General features: G+C 45.8%; 4 protein-coding genes across 4 annotated transcripts; all 4 read right to left on the reverse strand.

Moving 5' to 3' along the window:
- Positions 1 to 364: 364 nt before the first annotated feature.
- HOO65_060311 (Sal-like protein 3) lies at positions 365 to 1980 on the reverse strand (the record flags this gene model as incomplete). Its single annotated transcript, XM_071003847.1, has 3 exons — positions 365 to 380; positions 656 to 1616; positions 1971 to 1980. 3 exons carry the CDS (start codon positions 1978 to 1980, stop codon positions 365 to 367), a joined length of 987 nt encoding a protein of 328 aa, XP_070857661.1.
- Positions 1981 to 6714: 4734 nt separating this feature from the next.
- Positions 6715 to 7596, reverse strand: HOO65_060312 (uncharacterized protein; the record flags this gene model as incomplete). Its single annotated transcript, XM_071001102.1, has 1 exon — positions 6715 to 7596. The coding sequence occupies one exon, from the start codon at positions 7594 to 7596 to the stop codon at positions 6715 to 6717; it is 882 nt and encodes a 293-aa protein (XP_070857662.1).
- Positions 7597 to 11997: 4401 nt separating this feature from the next.
- HOO65_060313 (uncharacterized protein) lies at positions 11998 to 13566 on the reverse strand (the record flags this gene model as incomplete). Its single annotated transcript, XM_071003854.1, has 3 exons — positions 11998 to 12587; positions 12678 to 13280; positions 13518 to 13566. 3 exons carry the CDS (start codon positions 13564 to 13566, stop codon positions 11998 to 12000), a joined length of 1242 nt encoding a protein of 413 aa, XP_070857663.1.
- Positions 13567 to 15471: 1905 nt separating this feature from the next.
- Positions 15472 to 16101, reverse strand: HOO65_060314 (uncharacterized protein; the record flags this gene model as incomplete). The annotated part of the gene is made up of 1 exon (XM_071001103.1): positions 15472 to 16101. One exon carries the CDS (start codon positions 16099 to 16101, stop codon positions 15472 to 15474), a length of 630 nt encoding a protein of 209 aa, XP_070857664.1.
- Between the last annotated feature and the right edge of the window lie 4625 nt (positions 16102 to 20726).

A 20726-nucleotide genomic window follows, 5' to 3' on the forward strand; every position in this document is an offset into this window, starting at 1 on the left:
AGGCTCATTTCGATGCCAGGCTAGCATAGTTCCGTCTGTCTCAGACCTACAGGGTAAATCCCAACGGGCTACCCGTAGCGGGAATTTAGTAACTGGTAATTAGCCAAGACAAACAAAGAAGCTCTACCCTGTTGCAATAGTCGGCTAGGTGCCGGTGAAGCACAGGTCAAAGCTAAAAACAGTCTACCCCGCCAAGTTCAAGACATCGCAGTGTAATGTAAGCTGGCTAGAGTCCTAATTATGGAAAAGCAAACCCAACTTGTAGAAGCACAACAAGAATTTTTCACATATATATATATAGCGATCTAGCAAGCGATAAAAATAAGAACATTCCCCTATTGATCTGCAACCTGCCACCTCAACTTTACTGGGTGTCAACACTGTTACTTCGTGTGTCAATTTGCCAGTGTCAAGTCCAATACTGCCGATACCCATCCGCATCAACGTCTGACCTCATAGCCAAAGTGGTAGTCGCATCCGAAAATAATGGCACATTTACATGGTTCCGTGCCAGTACGTATTTCTAATGCAACAGTCTCTGCATAAAGCCCCTGTTGGAAGTGAAACCCCCGCACTACCTGCTGCCGCACGGGCAGTACAATTGCAACAGAAGGTGTATGCGAAAGGGAGGCCAATATTTGCATCGACCTCAAACCTTGCGTGACCGTAGTATTCAGTGTGAGTGGGATATTCCCCATAGTTCCCAACGCCATTAACGTTGGCGTAGTCGTCGAAGGTGATGTCTAGGCTGGTTGGGGCTGTACTTTCAATGATACCAGGAGGCACATCCACGTATGTGGTGGGGTCCAGATAGGCAGCCTCTGTGGACCACTGGGCGTCAGCAGGCCCTTGCTGTCCAAAGCTGACATTTTGTGCTTGTTGGTAGGCGGGAATACCACTTTGCTCGCCCTGTAGTACCCACGTAGGATTGGCGATCGAGGAACCTGGTAGTGTTGTTCCAGTGGGGGAAAGTTCGGTTTCCACCGGAAGTGCAAAGGGCTCTGGCACAAAAAAGCTAGGTGGTGACATCGGCCCGAGACCGTCTTGGATTATCATCATGGCCAACCGGCTGAGGTCCTGACGCTGAGTCTCGTTGGGGCTCATCAAGCCATTTACTGTATCTTGGATCGTAGAGATGAAAAGCTGTTTGGTTTCGCGTGGTGGGAGAAACTGAGGCATGGGAGTATTCGTGATCTTATCTGCGATGCAGTAGAGGAGAGTATGCAGCATGGCCTGGCCATATGCTTCGCCGTGAAGGGGGCCGTAAAACTTGACGTATGCATTGGTAGGCAGGTCGCAATGAAACAGGACTTGATATAGATGACCGTACTTCTCTTGCTCGTTTGCTCTAGCACCAGCTTTTAGACCCTCGTCTAGAATATTCCTATTGACATATCCTACGGGGTATTGGACTTGTGGATGGCAGCTTCCATTCTCCGTGTGTTTCTCGAGGTCCCTTGCCGTGTGAAACGATTGTTTACACCTGTCACACCAGTTCATGTGTGTTCGGGTTATGTGCTGGCGGAGACGATGAAGGCCAACAATGTCATGGGAGGCACACTTGGAGTACTTCTCGGGATTGGAAATGTAGTAGGGACAAGCATAAGTAAAGTTTTCTGCCAGGTTCACAAGTCCAATATAATCGTTAACATATTTCTAATCTATTGGACAGGAGTCAGTGGGTCGGTACTAACCATTAGGGGGGTCGAGCCCAAGGTTTGTTCTCTAGTGGTGTGGGAACCACTACGGCTACAGCTATCTGTATGGCTGTCGTCACACGTTTGTTGCGTATCATTTGAATACATATTGGAAATTTCCACTCGTCATAGCGAGGCAGAACATGAAAAAGAGCGCTTGTAAAGGTTAGAATAGAACAAATGAGGAAGCAAAGAGGGGTGGTTTGGCTTCGTCGGGGCTGTGGCCTGAACATATGGGTAGGCCAAGCTGGTTGAAGAAGACTTTATACTTACTCCTCTTCATGGCGGCGGTGACTGGAGCCCCTTGAGGAGATTAAGCTGGATGCTTAGCGTTTCTTCTATATCAAAGGACTGCGAGCTGCAGGAGGTGAAGCACCATATTGTGACTCGCTCCCCTTATCATTGCTACCTCGTAGCTAGAGCCACTGGCTTCAACGATCCTTTTGATGACTATTGAACACGGAGGAGCAAAGCAAATTTACACTTTGTTTAAGTCAGTTTCAACTCACAAGCACACTCAGATACACTGAAAAACCAATGGCAGGAGGAGGAAAAAGGTTGTGATGTAGCAAGAGCCCCTTGAACTATGGATCTTTAGAGCCTAATTCTACACAGGTATCCAACTGGAGACGACTCTCTTCAACAAAATCACATTCTCTTGTTGGGGCAGGGGAAGCAATTCGTCATATGAGCCATGGGTACACTTGGCGTTCCCATTTCTACTTCTTTCTAAAGCAGAATCTGGGCGGAGTTGAGCACAGCTATATTCCTGTTGTTATCCAAGTGGTTGATCTTCCCTGCGATGAAATATTCCCGGAGCTTCGAGAAGGCGTGGCTGTGCGCTTAGAGACTCATGGTGTGATAAGAAATCAGTATTGGCAAGAATCAAGTAGGCCGGTATATGGCCAACAACTGTGGCATGATATGCCGGTAGGACGAAAAACATGCAAGGGGACCGAAGCCCTAATGGGGGCCTAAGCTTGATCTTAATGGTTGGACTTTGAGACTGGTGTAAGGCTTCTTTCTGTCTGGAGCACTAGTAGTAATTCGGTTTCCACCATGGTGCAACTGGAAAGTGATATGTCGGAGGCAAAAGTCTCCCTCCGCACCAAGACTTGAAACGTACAAATAAAAGTCGGAGCTTTGCCCTGTTTAGACTACATTTCCTTTCCATCTTTGGCACATATGGAATGATAAAAGGCTGGACAAGACCTTGGAGGGGAGAGAAAGACAAAGAGGAAGAGGGGGGAAGGCCAAAGCAAAAAGAATGCAGAGAGGGGGGAAGGGTGAGACAGTCGGAACCAAGCGGAAAAGAAAAATGAGTGGCTGAGAATGAGTCTGGATCCCGTTCTGCAGACATGTACCCCTAGACCTTTCCTAGGTGTGTGCAGACTAGGAGTTTCATAATTTATCTGATCAATTGACATTGCACATGTATGATATCGCAAGTCCGAGTATCGGCTCGGCTCAGACGAAGGTAGCTTCGTCTACCCTGTGTCTCATGTGAGCCAACCCTTAGGCAGTAACTCACACAAGGCGGTATGTCTTAGCAGTCAGCACTAAAGATCATTTGCCGAGTGCCCTACCAAGAGTCCCCCTCAACACCTACACAGCACTCCAATCAATCAAAATTCATGGTGAACATGGGGAACTTCAAGAAAAAGCAGTCACGAGGTGTCTTAGTAGCCTCAAAGCCCATGGCATCTTGCCACAGTTGTTCTGACGTTGGTACCCAATCTCTGAAGGTCTGGTCAATCACGTCCTGCTACTTTATATATAGCCCTCCGAGACTTTGTACATTCTAGGTATCTTACCTGGCCATCACCGAGTCTGCTATTTTCAAGGCCACATAGTCAAAAATAGAGGTAGACAAAAGCTAGATACTTTGAGCTTTGGCAAGCCCACTCACAGGATCTAGACACTTCATCAACACCAACGGGATGGGCATTAATGTGGCTGGGTGACCTGTCCAGACTCGGCTGTCTTGTGGTAGCTAGCTCTTTTGGGGTTTTCAAGAGGTTATTTAGCAGACGGCCTCATTTCCACATTCAAAGCGCCAGACCTGGGCTAAAAACTCTGGTGTGCATATTGATGAGAAGAATGATGAGTGAAGCGGGGAAAGGCAAAGATAGCAAATCGCCTAGGTCGCTACTATTCATTAGTATTCAGACAGAGCTTCAGTCTCTCGCAAAGCTAAGCTGTATGCATCCATCAGTGTTTACCGGTTGGCTGATAATGTGCCATGTTGCGTTGCATAGCACTAACGCAAGCCCACTACTGTCTGATGAGTAAGACGCATGACCCAGCCCTCATGTAGCCATGATATTGCCCTAGAAACGCACTTTCGCCATTATTTGTCAAGACATACATGCTAGAAATGAACTTGCTACAGGACAGAGCACGCAAAGTCATAACTCTTGTGTATTCGGGCGTACCAAGCTTTAGCTACGCCCGGTTTGTGTTACAATCCCCACCCTCAAAGGACAAGCAGTCTATTACAATGTATATTAGGAGGACATACTGAATGTCCTGTGAAGAAGAGGAAGAAGGTATAAGTGATTATTGAAGTTGTTCTGTATCTATGCAAGTCTCGTCCGAGGAGCGGATCTCAACCGGGTTATATATCCATCACTACCATGTTCTAGATCAAGCACATGAGCCTTGGAAGAAGACCCTTGATGTCTGAGACGAACCCTAACGCTTGGGCGAACTGGAACAGGGTCAGCAATCCTGGTAACCCTGACTTAGGTCACTGACAATCTAGGCCTTCCTGTTAGTGGGGCTGCGCCTGTATTTGTTAGAGCAATGCCCATTGGTCCTTGCTAGACCCCATCACAGATTCAACCTCTCCTGCCAGTACAGTCTAGCTAGTTATTTCCAAGACTAGGGAGGGGGGGCGCATAAAAGAAATGGGGGCGCGCATGTAGGCGTCGCCTTCCCTTTCCTCCTTGATACATGTTCTTTGACTACCTCCGAACTGGTTACAATGAAGATCTTGTACACCAAACCGTGACACTTCCTTGGTTGAGGCAGCGCCACTGATGCCTTTTCAAGCTGGGCGGTAGCTCTAATTCTATAAGAAGAACAGACAATCCATCCCGACGCTAGCGTCCCTTTACTTTTTTTAATTACTAATATTATATCCAAGCGTCACTTACTTGCAGCTCCCTACACATAGCCTACGAATATTCTTCCCTTTTCAGCTGTTTTATCCATAGCAGCTACAACAATAGCTATGCAAAATGCCAGGCCCTAGGTCACCTCCGTCTCCTAACAATCAGTACCAGTTTTTGTATCTTTGTCTATACCACTCCTTTGACCCATCGCGGTGCAGAAAATGAGATCTACAAAACCGAGGGTATTCCTCAATTAATACAGCATCTTTTGGGGCTGCTGCAAGGAATTATACCACACAACCCGAGGATCTTGAAAGGCACTTGCACAGTAGGGGCTACTAGCCACGAGCGGGGGTCACGGTCGGGTATCTCAATATGGTCATGATGCGCGAGATCCACAAGAATTTAGCTAGTGCTAGGGTGAGTGGTCAAGAGCAGTATTGCCATATTCAAGACTCTCTTCAAATGCAGACTACCTGTCAATGTCGGCTCCAAATTCTACGGGCCTACCTTTCGTGAAGCTTATGGACAAGTGAAGCTGGAGGTTGCACACCAGAATATGACCCACGTCATCGGAAAACTTGGCTAACGTCGGCTATCGACTAGCCACAGTACTAGCGAACTTTTACTTGCTGTGCACAGGGCTTCGTCGCTGGGCCATGGAGAAGGTCCAGGGCAGCTTTGGGCCAACGTCTCTATTAAGCCCTCCTATATCATATCTCGTTGCTCCTTCAGACCGCAATATTGGATTGGATTGTCCCGGATGGAACTGCATAGCACTCCATCGCTACCGACGTAGCTAAAGATGCACACGAGGGTTGTTGCTTGACTTACTTTCGACTGCGGCAAAATTGCTGCATTTTCCCTTTTGGCACTTGCTTCATTCTCTTTTTCGTCCCTTCCCCGTCTTCTTCTTTTGCCCTTTTATTCTATCCTTTCGTTATTGTCCGACAAGGCAAGTACTAAAATCGAAGGGTACACAGGTCGCAGCAAACGCCGCGAAAACTAGCTTCGCTGTCCCTTCATGTCCACTGCGTGAACGCCAAGCTTCAACGGCATTTGGCACCCGGGAATCATTGCTTGTTACTTTGGCACTCACGACTCATTTTTTCCAAATGATATCTATTAAAAATACCAAAAACAGACGGGCGATAATCTGCCCTAGGCTCCAAGCTGTAGTAGTCCTTCTGTAGCTAGACTTTTCCAGCCAACCCTGCAAGGTTTATAGGTTATAGGAGCTGCCCCAAAGATTGTTCTAGAAGACGACGTCAGGGGCCATCCTAGTAAATATACAAGTACTCCCCCCCCCAAGACCCCTAATATCCAAAGGCTTTCACCCTCGTTACAGTTTAGCGGGGCTTTGGAGACAATAGTTTAGCGTTGAGAGTTTCTTCATCTTTTTTTTCTCCCTCATCTAACAATAAAGTCAATTCATACATAATATTTACTTTCTCCGTAACAACTTTATCAAAACTAGTTGGTGGCGATTATCTTGTCCAAATATTTCAGCAAAAATTCGACTCCTTCCAAAGTTATCACGTAACTTGCTACATATAATTCGCGCCGCCTCTCCTTCTTCGACGCTACCTGTTCTTCCTCGACTTCCCCTCGTTCTCCTTAACAATGTAGCCACTACCGAGTAGGCACTTATCTCGGCGATATAGTTTTCTAGACCTATGGCTAAAAGTACAAAAACCAACATAACCACGAGAAGTAGGTTCTGGCTGTGGACAACATGAAAACAACTAGTTTACTTGCTAGTCAATATTATAAGAGAAATGCAGCCGTGGGCTCAAGACCGAAGTGGGTGAAGTCAATGCACAGGGCTTTGCGTTTAAGCTGGCTGACTAAGTAAAGCCCCATATCTCGAATGCTTCTAGAACTGCGTAGGTTCAGGAAGACTAGGACCACATCTGAGCTGAATCAGTCATGTGAGTGTCCTGGCCATCACAGTCGACGCTATAACTATCTGGTGGCACAACATGAGGAGGATACACCAAGGGATCTGCATAAGAAGATTCTTGGCATGCGATTCCAGATAGTCCTGGCCTAGCTAACTGATCATAAGAAAAGTCTTGTGTGGACATGAGGCCGGAATTGTCGGTGTCCCCATTTGAACCCCAAAAAAGGCATGGCGCCAGAGAACTTGGTAGAGGCTGTGTTCCCATGAGAGATTCCTGCTCGAGAGCATAGTGACTGGTATTGCAGAGACCATGGTTGTTGTGCTGGATTGTTTGTCGAGTCCCATAGAATGATGCGTTGTAACTCGTAGTGAGTGGAAAAGCTTCGTCGGGTAGACCAGCACTCATTCCCATTTCTATCGACTGTGAATAGTCACCATTCGGTTGCATGGGACGGTATTCTGAGGTAGAGGCAGTGATAGCATCACGGGTATTCAACGTCTCAAGAAGACGTTGATCCCAAATGTGCTGCTGAAATTCGGAGGGATAGCCTTGAGGGTTGTGGGTCTGGTCAATGATATCGTTCTTATCTTGCAAGATGGTTTTGAGATATCTGCTGATCAAAGCCAGCTGATGCGGGTTATCGTCAAGCACCCTGCGAACCCGGCTCGACAAAACACCTCCCATCTTCTCGAAATCAGATGGTAGAGTTCCATGGGCAGTGGCATCCTCAAAACTAATGGCCTCGATGCAGCACAGCTGACCAATCATTTCCTCCATCGAAACCTTCAGCCCCTTTTCAGATGAATATGCATTCGCTAGCTTTATCGAAAGCTCAATAAATGGTTCCACTGACATTAAGTCAAGTGATGTGAATGCCATGAGTAGGTCATAGATGAATTTAGGTGACAGTCCAATTGAGAGTTTGCGGCTGAGGCCAAGAAGGGAAGCCCAAAGAAAGCAGCATGACAACGGTGGTTATAGCATAATAGAGAGGTAGCAGGATTGGTGGGAATGGGAACTGTATGCGACCCTTGGGGATATCATCGAAAAGACGTTTATATAGATTAGCGATCTTCGACGCCTGGTCTTGCCCCTTCTGGTGTTCTTTGAGCTTTTTCTTTAGTGCCTTCTCTATGGAAGCGTTATCGTGATACGCTTCCTGTGGAAGGCAAGGGGGCTCGTTATGAACATGCTGGTCTCGGATAATAGTAGACTCCAATGGCTCGTTGCAACGAGGACAAAGAAAGGAATGGCATCTAGCCAAGTGTTGTTCAAGATCAACCTGACGGAACATAGTAAGACCTAAGCAACGTGCATTACCATTGGGGTCATTATCGAAAAATGGACAAACAGACCACATTTTTGGAGGTTGTGCTTGAGTGCAGTCATGCTTGTTAGAACATTCTTTACATTTGCAAAAACTTATGCAGTTGTAGTCGGGGTTTTAAGGGCAGTGGGAGCAAGAGAAGGGAGTTTATCTTACCATCAGAGCGGGACTTCTCGCGAGTATTCCTCATACATAATAAAACTCCGAGGTTGAAGTCACCGGCGCTGTGTTTAGTAGCCATTGTTGCGATCTTGAATAGGAATAGAATGGATTAAACTTAACGGAAGGGCTAAAGACCTAGGTAGTAGGTAGTGTAGAGAGACCAGTGGTTTCGAGTATTTAAAGTAGCGTAGAGCTCCTTTTTGATCAAGGCTGTGTTTGCGGCATACCTGGTAAACACTGCAGTAGAGTGTCCTTCTTAAATGCCCAAGAGAGAGGGTGTGATGTTGAAAAATCAACGCTAGACAAGGCATAACAAAAAGTACGCGATATGAAAGACAGTGTCTATCATCATAGGTAAATACAGTTTACTACAGTGAGGTGTGGTGGAACCACCCCTCCCCTGTTTGAATGATTTAGACTATATGGCAAGGGAACTACCCCTCCGTTGGATCCTATGTTTGCACGATGTAGACTACTCTCCCTTGTTGGAACGACGTAGACTATATGGCAAGGGAACCGCCGCTCTCTTGGATCCCTTGTTTGCACGACGTAGACTACTCTCCCTTGTTTGAACCACGTAGACTATATGGCGGGGGGTACTTTTTGTCGTTTATACGCATGTACAGGCCTACAGGTACAATGTGTGGTGTGTGTAGGAAGCCCTGCAAGACGGGGTGAGAATACATGCGCGTTTTTCTCCTTTTCTTCTCTAGCTACCTCTTTTCAAGTTCGGTATTCTCGAAGGCCGGCCGGCCGGGGCAGCAGGGGTGAGTCGTGGGGAGCAAGGCCTATTACAGCGTGAGTGACATGATGTGATTGGCTGCATTGGAGACAGGAAGGCAAAGTAGAAACATAGTGGACAAAGTATGTGGTCCATCCCATACACCACAACCACAGCCTTCTAAATCCTACCCCCCACCGGCCTATAAAATTCTATAGTAACAGTAGATATTATGAGGACGTACTGGATGTCCTGTGAAGAAGCGGAAGAAGGAATAAGTGATTATTGAAGTTGTTCTGTATCTATCTAAGTCTAGTCCGAGGAGCAGATGTCAGCCGGCGGTTCATATGTCCATCACTACCATGTTGTAGATCAAGCACATGGGCCTTGGAAGAAGACCCTTGATATCTGATACTAACCCCCTAACGCTTGGGGGAACTGGATCGGGGTCAGAAATCCTGGTAACCCTGACTTAGGTTACTGACGACAACTTATCACAATGACTTACCCAGTATTAATCCGACTGGAGGCAGGCTCTCCACAACAGCATCCATGCCCATAATTACTGTCTAGCCTATTATCAAGTCTCAATAACGTCAAGGACACGGAGTTGTACCACTTATATTCTCCACTTTCTTGATTGAACTTGAGTCTGTGCTCTTGACTTTTCTAGCCTCTTGGCCTTTTTAGCATGCGATACTCAGAAGCCTACTCTTCCAGCCAAGACTGGATTAACTGATCTTCCAAATGAAGGCTAAATTCATAGCATCCTACAGACCCTACGTGAAGCTGAGGGCCAGAGCCCCAAAGTAGAGGAGACATGGAGCATAGGAAAATCAAAACTCAGATGCGATAAGACAGACTCGGAGTAGTTGGATGGATTGGGATCTATTTCTTGCCAATCGGTGGACTCCAAAGTCCCCAGGTGAAATCGGCCAGCCAGACATATGATGTTTGGCCATTAAACCCACGAGAATCTCATCTGCTGATTTCGTGGAGTGCAGGCATCTAGAACCTTTTTTGCGCAGCTAGTTGCTTGTTCCATTATTTCCGGCCTTCTTTCTACACCTATTCCGATGTCGTTCAGTATGCTACCATACTCTACATCACGAAATCGATGACCTATGTTGTTGGACTCTACAGCAGCTACTCCTGACTCTCCTCAGTAAGCCTTCGTCAGCTGGATTATTTTTAATCGTATAATACGTCTCGACCTAGGAGGGTCCAGCACACAAAAGTGGAGCAGTAGGGCCGGGCTTTGTTTGTGATAGCAAGTGTTAAGGCTGCGCCTGGATATAGTGGGTATGCGCCCCACTTACTAATCCCTTAAAACCCCTCTCACATCCAGTTAGTTTAGATAGTTTCTTCTCCTTTTCTCCTTAATGCATGTTCTTTGAACCTCCGAACCGGCTACAATGAAGATCTTGTATCCAACCCGTGACAGCAAGTCGCCGAAATAAGCATAACATTAGTCGGAGAATTAATACCTATAAGAACCTAGAAAAGACTTGAGATTTTACAAGCACGAATGAAGAAATAGGACTAAGATAAAGGCTGAAAGCAATCCGCTCCACTAAGCTAAAGAAATGAAAATGCAAACTAGTACTTCCTGGTCGGTTTTTACACAGCATCAACAAGTCGAAGCGAGATTGCCATCTATAAAACGTGGAAGTAGTCCTGCATAGCACTCTCTAGGTTTTAGGGTTAATGGTCACATGACAATCTAACCCTGACCCCGCTCTAAGATAGACTTACGAAGCGCCAGCTTCAGAAGTCTGTCACAGAGTATGCTTCCTTCATCATCAAGCTTTTAGAATCAGAGAATCGACATACAATATTAGGATAGCTATTCATACGAGGCTCACGTACTTATATGCATCAACGTGAGTGATTATAGCGCTTGTTTACTGTGATCAATAGCTGCAGGGTTACAACTGCCGTATCATAGACGCAGGCGTAACACCCACACAGGTTTATAGGTTATAAGAGCTGCCTAAAGATTGTTCTAGAAAATGGCGTCAGGGGCTATCCTAGTATATATACAAGTACTCCCCCCAAGACCCCAATTATCTAAAGGCTTTTACTCTTGTTACAGTTTAGACTGGGGTTTGGAGACAAGGCTGGTCATGCTGAGTCAGGAAGGCGATGAAGCCGGCAGGATTTTAGCAGGGTCCAGAGCTTGTCAAAGATTGAGCGGAACTAGTTTAGCGCTGAGGATTCCCTCTTCTTCTTTTTCTCCCTCATCTAACAATAAAGTCAATTCACAAGGTATTCCGCATTGGGATGTAAGAGGGGATGGCGCGGCGAGAAGGTGTTTCTCGGGAGAGGAGGTACAGATTTGTTTTCTTCGCTCCTTTTCCTTTGTATTCGTTCTACGTTCTGTCCACTGCTTTTTTTCTTTTTGTCTATTGTACTTTAACCACGTTAGAGCGGAAACGAGCAACAAGGCAACGTGGGAGTAGTTGCGCTTCGCTCGGTAAAACTCTATCGTGAACCCTGTACAGGGTTAATTCTATCCGGTAACCAGTCCGGCGCCGTTTGATCTCTGTGATCCTCGTAGGCGTTAAATATATTCAAGTTCAAGTTCAAAGTCAATTCATACATAATATTTAGTTTCTCTGTAACAACTCTATTAAAACTAGTTGGTGGTGGTTATCTCGTCCAAATATTTCAGCAAAAATTCCACTCCTTCCAAGGTTATGACTTGACTTGCTACATATAATTCGCGCCGCCTCTCCCTCTTCGGCGCTACCTGTCCTTTCTTGACTTCCCCTCGTACTCTTTGACAATTTAGCCACCGCCTAGTGGGCACTTATCTCGGCGATTTAGCTTTTAATCTAGACCTATGGCTAAAAGTGCAAACACCAACATAACCACGAGAAATAGGTTCTGGCCGTGGACAACACGAAACCAACTAGCTTACTTACTAATCAGTATTATAAGAGAAATGCAGCTGTGGGCTTAAGACGAAAGTGGGTGAAGTCAATGTACAGGGCTTTGCGTTTAAGCTGGCTGACTAAGTAAAACCCCATATCTCGAATGCTTCTAGAACTGCATTGGTTCAGGAAGACTAGGACCAGATCTGAGCTGAACCAGTCATATGAGTGTCCTGGCCATCACAGTCGACGCTGTAACCATCTGATGGCACAACATGAGGAGGATACAGCAAGGCATCCGCATAAGAAGATTCTTGCCATGCGATTCCAGATAGTCCTGGCCTAGCTAACTGATCATAAGAAAAGTCTTGTGTGGACATGAGGCCGGAATTGTCGGTGTCCCCATTTGAACCCCAAAAAAGGCATGGCGCCAGAGAACTTGGTAGAGGCTGTGTTCCCATGAGAGATTCCTGCTCAGGAGCATAGTGACTGGTATTGCAGAGACCATGGTTGTTGTGCTGGATTGTTTGTTGAGTGCCATAGAATGATCCATTGTAATTCGTAGTGAGTAGAAAATCTTCGTCGGGTAGACCAGCATTCATTCCCGCTTCTATCGACTGTGAATAGTCACCATTCGGTTGCATGGGATAGTACTCTGAGGTAGAGGCAGTGATAACACCACGGGTATACAGCGTCTCAATGAGGCATTGATCCCAAATGTGCTGCTGAAATTCTGAGGGATTGCCTTGAGGGTTATGGGTTTGGTCAATCATATCGTTCTTATCTTACAAGATAGTTTTAAGATATCTACTAATCAAAGCCAGCTGATGCGGGTTATCGTCAAGCACCCTGCGAACCCGGCTCGACAAAACACCTCCCATCTTCTCGAAATCAGATGGTAGAGTTCCATGGGCAGTGGCATCCTCAAAACTAATGGCCTCGATGCAGCACAGCTGACCAATCATTTCCTCCATCGAAACCTTCAACCCCTTTTCAGATGAATATGCATTCGCTAGCTTTATCGAAAGCTCAATAAATGGTTCCACTGACATCAAGTCAAGTGATGTGAATGCCATGAGTAGGTCATAGATGAACTTAGGTGACAGTCCAATTGAGGGTTTGCGGTTGAGGCCAAGAAGGGAAGCCCAAAGAAGGAGCATGACAACGGTAGATATAGCATAATAAAGAGGTAGCAGAATTGGTGGGAATGGGAACTGCATGCGACCCTTGGAGATATCATCGGAAAGACGTTTATATAGATTAGCAATCTTCGAGGCCTGGTCCCGCCCCTTCCGGTGTTCTTTGAACTTTTGCTTTAGTGCCTTCTCTACGGAAGCGTTATTGTGGTACGCTTCCTGTGGAAGGCAAGGGGGCTCGTTTTGAATTTGCTGGTCTCGGATAATAGTAGACTCAAATGGCTTGTTGCAGTGGGGACAAAGAAAGGGATGACATCTGGCCAAGTGTTGTTCGAGATCGACTTGACGGGACATAGTAAGGCCTAAGCAATGTGCATTACCACTGGGGTCATTATCGAAAAATGGACACTTAAACCACATTGTTGAAGGTTGTGCTTGAGTATAGTAATGGTTGTTAGAACATTCTTTACATTTATGCATTTTATGTAGTTACAGTCTAGGTTTCAAGAACAGCGGGGGCAAGAGAAGAGAGATGCCCTTGCCATCAGAGCAGGGCTTCTCGCGAGTATGTCTCATACATAATGAAACTCCGAGGTTGAAGTTACCGGCGCTCTGTTTAGTAGCCATTGTTGCGACCTTGAATCGAAATTGAATGGATTAAACTTAACGGAAGGGCTCAAGATTTAGGTAGTAGGTAGTGTAGAGAGACGGGTAGTTTCGAGTATTTAAAGTAAGTAGCATAGCGCTCCTTTGTGACCAGGACGGTGTTTATTTTTTAACAGTAAATATTAGAAGGACGTACTGAATGTCCTGTGAAGAGGAAGAAGGAGAATGAGTGATTATTGAACTTGTTCTATGTCTATCTAAGTCTAGTCCGAGGGGCGGATCTCGGCCGGTTTATAAATCCATTACTACCATGCTCTGGGTCGAGCACTTGGGCCTTGGAAGCGGACCCTTGATGTCTGATACTAACCCTAACGTCTGGGCGAACTGGATCAGGGTCAGCAATCTTGGTAACCCTGACTTAGGTTACTGACACATTTGTTGGTCCAGACACCAAACTGATGCATATAGGTGTCGGTCGAGATCCTCTCTTCAATCAGGAACTAGATAGAAAACGATCAACTAATATTCAGTTATTCTTTCTAATTTTCGTTCCAAGAACATTCAGTACGTCGTACCCAATTTGCGCTATTACGAGTCTGTTATATAAAGCCAGCTTCAACAAAGCTGCATACATCAGAGAGTGTAACTGTTTATTGCATGGTCACAGCGCCTACAATACAATCCCCAACCGGCTGACGATGGCGGGAAAGTCTTCAAACTTGGCAGGGCCTGAAGGGTAAGGTTAATGCGATGCGTTTCTCTTTGCGTGACTGTAACACACTTAAGGGATTAAAACTTTGCAATTTAAGGACAAAGGGGGTAGGAGATCGGCTTACTTGCACTATTACCTTCTATTCACTTACCATAAACATTGAAGCATTTGCTTCTATCCTTATTCCAGATCGCTTCGTCACAGCAAGGAGGGTGGAGGGGGGGAACTACAGCAAAAAATTGGCATCGATGTACGTACGGCCTGTCCCTAAAAAGACCATGACCAATATTCTTATGGGTCCGAAGGTGCCGAAGCCTATTTACATGAAAACTGATCACTAGGGACAGAAGGGCCATATTTCGGGGATAAAAAGGCGATCTTTGGCCACGGATAAAGACCATCAGTATAGAATTCTCCTTCCACAGGGATCATTATGACATCTGCAGACCTAGGAAGATGCACATCTTTATGCGGGTCCGGACGGCAAATGGTTTGTCGTAAGGTGGCTGGGTGACGGGCTACAGCCCTCCGTTGATAGTCCTGAGTCAGCCAGAGTGGACAGAGAGCAGGCTGCTGTGATGTGCTCAGTCGTCGAACGTATAGGAAGTTGACCCCTTTCACCATACCTCGGAGCACAATATGTCAGAGCGCCGAGCTGCAGTAGGACAACGAAAAATGCGTAGCTTGAAACCTTGCTAAGCCATTCGGGGTGTCTGCATGTATAACTAGAAAAGATCTAAGAGCATCATGGCCATGAAAACCGACTTCTCCGGAACTCCGGGACAGCAGATGGGATCTTGACAGAGCCTCCATGAGCGTTCCAGATGGTCTTCAAGTGAACTGATGAGAACCTAGTTTATCAGGGAGAATGGGGAGTTGGTATGACAGCAAGAAGTAAGGAAGGGATAGTGAAAATCTAAATGGCCGAGGAAAAAAGAGTGAAGGATAAATTTCAATAACACTGGAGATAGGGCTTTAGAATTGGTCAAGCTGATATACAGTCTAGACGTCCGATCACACAACTCCAAGACTATGCTACCCCACTCTACGTATCAAATCGTTTTGGTCAGAGCCCTCAAGGAGATATCAAATAGGATCTGATCAACCAGTGTAATAAAAGGCATAGCCCTAAAACCCCTGTGTCTATCTATTGAATGGTTTTCCTTCCCTCTACCCTCATCCTTCCTTGTACACTATAGACTAGCTACAGGGCATCACTGTTGAGAAGTGTTCTCAATGTCTTGGTCCCCTTTCCTACCAAAGTCAATGCTGACCCATCTTTCCGAGTCACAGTTTATACCAATCCTAAATGACTCGATATACCGGTCGCTCATCTCTTCATACTCCTCGCAAATTTCCTCAGCATCCTTTGCAAATGAAGCTGTAATTAAATGATTCCAGGCTTCGGTGTCAGCTAGAGAGTCTCTTGAGACGATAATGGTATAAATCGGATGTTCGACAGAGGGGTCATGGCCATAAAGTTTGAGGGCTTCGTCAATATTGCTAGAATCGGAGTCGCTGATTTGGTAGTGCACGATATATTCAAAGCTTTGTAGAGGCAGCTTGCTTTGGTCTCTCCAAACGCTCAGCACAGCTTCGTGCGACTTGAAAGTGTTTCTCAGATTGTCTAATTGATTGATTTGAATAGATTCTAGTCCTTCCGTAACATAGAATCGACCGTAAAATCCCTCGTTACTTGTGGCAGATATCTGGCCAGGGTATCGTCCTGGTGAGATTCTAATTCCAAGGTCACTAGGAAGAGAGACTCTCTTATTGCCTGCGATGGCTTGGGTGGAGAATATAGCAGCCATGAAGGCTAGTTGGAAGAAATTCGAAAGCCACATGGTGATATAGCGAGTATAAAATGAGGAAAATGGAGAAACAGAAGATAACTAAAGTTCAAGAGATAGACGGTTGTAATGAACAAAGAGTCAGTGAGAAGTAGTGTGCCTTTCAGGTCATGGCTTGCTACTGGGACTGAATCAGCTTTATGAGCCAGGCTATATATATATACACAGCTAGATTTTGTTCCCTCTACTCCTCAGTTGCATCCGTGATTATTCGATAAAATTCTCAAGCTAGTGGCCTATCAACAATTATAGAATCAGTAGGCTGGGCCATGCACAGAATGGCCCATTTCATGTAGCAAACAACATAATAGCCACCGTAAGCTTTGGTTAAGAGGAGGGTGGTCTAACCAGCTTCTCGGCGATAGTGTACGTCATGTTTGAACATTATTAATCCATATTTACTTGTAGTGAACAGAGCACCTACATATCAATACTTGCAGTTTGTTGATACTCTCGCTAGCAGATGCTACGCCTAAAGATTAAGCCATTCAGCTACCAAGACGCCTATGAAGCTCTTTTTACATGGAGCTGTCCCAAAATAGTATCTAGCCCTAAGCGCAGATAGATTTCTTGCTTCAACAACATCATGAGATTCTTGTTACCTTCTCGGCCTATCCTGTGCTACTCTTTGTGTATATTGGTCATGTCAACAGTGCTGTACATCTTGCATGAATTTTCCCGTAATCAGATTCGCGCTTGCGTTATAGGCCTGCCAAAACAATAAGACGACTAACCGGAATTAAGACGTAATTAAGCATCAAGATTCATTTATCGCCGACTTGACCATACCACCGAGATTAGCAGACGTCAAGAAGCCACTAGGTGGCCCATTCACGTCTAAATCGGTTAATTAGTCCTTCGATTTCAGGGCTCCTGAAAATGCTGTTAACATTGACGAAGGAGGCATCATGGTTGGTTTGACAAGTCTCTAGCCCTATATTCTATAGTTGTGAAAGGGACCACAAGCTTGAAATTGGACCTCATTCATAAGCTATCACTGCTGACGGTCATGCCTTAACTCTTGGCATAATCTCCAAAGGTAAAGTACCCTAGAAAGAGCAGTTTCTTGATGAATTCAAGAAGATAGAAGGCGGGTAGTACATAACTTGATCCAACGGGTAGGCCGATTACTGCATTGGAGTTGAATGGCTTGAAAGAGCCCATTGGCCTCAAATTAAGCCCAAAAGTGAGTCTGATGCCAGATCAATCATTCCAGACGGCCATGGCAGTCATGCAATGGTAATATCTTTGTTTACTCAGCTAAAGGCTGTCGCTAACTGAGCTAAGGACGAATGCATGGCTACGTAATTTTTGAATAATATTTACTGTTGCTAACTTCTAGCAAACTGCCTATGTTGTAGTAAATGACAGCTCTTCAGAGACGTCGCGGTCAGAATCGGAGTCTGCTTTGGTTTTTAGAGTTTGAGAGGGAAGCATACCACTGGCCCTAGGAGACCAGCTAAAAAAAGTCAGCATTCAATGTGTCGGAACAAACTACTGAATTCAGTTATATCGCTTTTAAAGTCACTCGTGATCCTGTACAGCCGCACGTAGAACTGTGCTAGTGTACAGATTGATCGAATTGGTGAAGCTTGTTTTTCTATTGTTAAGTTCTTCCATATCATGCACACTTGAGCTGGAGTATTCAGGCTCGGGTTTACCCAGGGTTAATCCGACAGGAGGCAGATTCCCCACAATACCCATCCTCATGTAGTTCATCCAACATTATCCAACACAATAGGCAACTAAATCAATGGCAAACTTAATTAAGGCAACTAATAAATTGCAAATAACTCCTATTTTGGCCGAATTAGGTGTAATTAAAACAGGTCGGTTTTAATAGTAGATATTAGGAAGACGTACTGAATGTCCTGTGAAGAACAGGAACAAGGAATAAGTGATTATTGAAGTTGTTCTGTATCTATCTAAGTCTAGTCCGAGGAGCGGATCTTAGCCGGCGGTTTATATGTCCATCATGGGCCTTGGAAGATGGTGCGTGGCGCACTATCCAGGTTAAGTGGCGTCCCATACATGCCCCACTTATTCATACCTCTACTTGATAGGGTTGGGGTTAACACCCTATCATGAATCCTCATGAGCATTATAAAAGGGGTGAAGTCCAAGGACGTAGTGTGGAAGTAAACCCTTTAACCAACTGATTCAACATTTAAGACCTATTCTACAGAAGAAGACCCTTGATGTCTGTTACTAACCCTGACTTAGGTTACTGACAGGTTTGCTTGTCGAAAGGGTGGTCGTGCATGGTACGAACTGCCTATACCTAAGAAAGATAATAACCAGCCGCTCAACTCTGCTAGAGAAGAGCGACAAGATAAAGAACTACACAGGACATCCGCTGGATGAAGGAGCTACACAGAGGTACGGTCGCCCGGATCCTGGCAGCGCGCTCCGGTCACGGCAACTTTGAAGAGCATCACGTGCGGCTCAACCACACGAATGCAGAAATACGATGCCCAGTTGCAGCAGGGTGTGACCAAGCCAAGACCTTTAGCCATCCGCGGGAGTGTCTAGGCAACGAGAAGAAACTGTCCGTGAGATTTGTAAGAAAGCTCCTCACAGGAGACAAGAGCTGCAGATATCTGGCAGGAAAACTAGTCCCTAAGTGGAGGGTGTTCCGCATTGGGACGTGAGAGGGGACGGCGCAGGGAAGGTGATTTATCGGGAGAGGGAGTGTGAAGGTGCGAGTCTGGTTTTCTTTGCTACTTTTCTTTTGTATTCGTTCTCCGCGCTGTTTACTGTTTTGTTTCTTTGCTTGAGTGAACCTTGCAGAGGGTTAATTCTGTCCGGTAATCAGTCCGGCGTCGTTGGATCTCTGTGATTCCCGTAGACGTTAAATATATTCAAGTTCAAGTTCAATTAGAGGAGCATCACAGGGCAAAGAGCGTCTGAAGACAGATAGGAAAGATCACGCGACATACCAGAAAGAGCGTTACGCTCTGTTCCGATCGTACTTCGCGAATCTGTCTGCCGCTCCCATTGCTCGCTTCTTCCTTCTAACTCCCTCTGCCGGTCTAGCCCTACACTGATGCTTGGGGCCAGTGCACGCTACAAAAAAGATCACGTGGGTATAGTCAATGCTCATAAAGAGAATGGTTAGTGATATGATCGTCTTGTCGGAGCTGTAGGCACAGACGCGCGCTTAATGGGAAGTTGCTGGTGGGTTGTACGCGGCTGATTTGGTACAAGACTACTGTAGGGTAAGACTCTCCAGATCTAGAGTTTGATTATGCAGGATGCCACTGGGACATCTTCACTAGCTAGGGCAAGAGAGTAGTGTCCCATTTTCTCACTGACATAGAAACCATGAGAATTCTGTGGAAACTCTTGAGCTTTTGAGACTGGCTTGGATCTGGTAGGCCACGTCAAGATCTTATAGGGACATAGTGAAGAACCAGAAACGGAAGTGGAAACAGAAACAGAGACTTGATTGCAAATCCAAATGTGCTTGGGGCTTTAAGAGCCACCTCCATACCCCCTGTTTAGACTGGGGACCAGCGCTTTGATCAAGCAATTCTCCAGGCTTGAGTCCAGCGCAAGGCAAGCGCTTGTTGGATAAAGACGAAGCTCATGTTTGTTGATTGGGCTGCTTACCGAAATAGGCGGCGGTGAATAGCAAGCAATGCTGTGGCGTGGTGTGGCGCATCCGATAGAGTCGCGATCTTTTTTTTCTATTTCTTTTTTGTCACATATTTTGTAGAATAGATCTTAAATGTTGAATCAGTTAATTTATTAAAGGGACAACTTCTAGTTACACTACGTCGTTGGACTTCACCCCTTATATATTGCCCATGAGCATTCATGAGGATTCATGATAGGGTGTCATCCCTATCATGGATCTTCAGCCACAAGAGGTATGAATAAGTGGGGCATCTATGGGACGCCACTTAACCTGGATAGTGCGCCACGCAACATTTTGTCACATATTTCATGGTTTTATACGGACGGACCCATGGCTATAGATCCTGGGAGGAACCAAAGAAGCCTGTCATTAATCAACATTTTTCCGATTACAATTTATCAACGTAACAAAAACGCGGTTAGCATTATTATGCATGCCTGGAGTGCTCATGACGGAGGCTGGAGTTCGACCGGTCCGAAAGTATCTAGCTCACCCCTGCTATCTCATTGTTTCTAGTGATCAAGTGTTGCAGTCTTGCAGCCTTGCAGTTCATTGTTAGCCACTTCTCCCTATTCCTTATCGCCATTACATACGCCGCACGTTGAGGTGGCGCCATTGGATGCATGAGCCTATTGTATCTACTACAGAGATGTAACGGCGAACTCACTGTAATCCTAACAACAGCGGGACATTCCCTATCCTTTGGCTCTATCAAGCTTTGCGAAGCCGTGTATGCTTTTGTCAGTATCGTCCGCCTTGTCCGCCGCAATGGCGGTATAGATCCCCCCCGTATGTGGTAATCCACAGGCTAATCGATAGCAACCTATGTGGTAAATTAATACTATGTCTTCTGGCTACTGGTGGGTTTCCCACTGGCCTCTTGCACATGGCCTCCCCTAAGTTGTAGGTGCATTTTTTCGGATAGGTCAGTGCTCACAAACCGGATGCTTAACATCACAGAAAAGGGGAACAACAAGGT

The sequence above is a fragment of the Ceratocystis lukuohia genome (assembly GCF_044167205.1).
Source record: "Ceratocystis lukuohia strain C4212 chromosome Unknown Supercontig6_pilon, whole genome shotgun sequence".
Taxonomy (NCBI): domain Eukaryota; kingdom Fungi; phylum Ascomycota; class Sordariomycetes; order Microascales; family Ceratocystidaceae; genus Ceratocystis; species Ceratocystis lukuohia.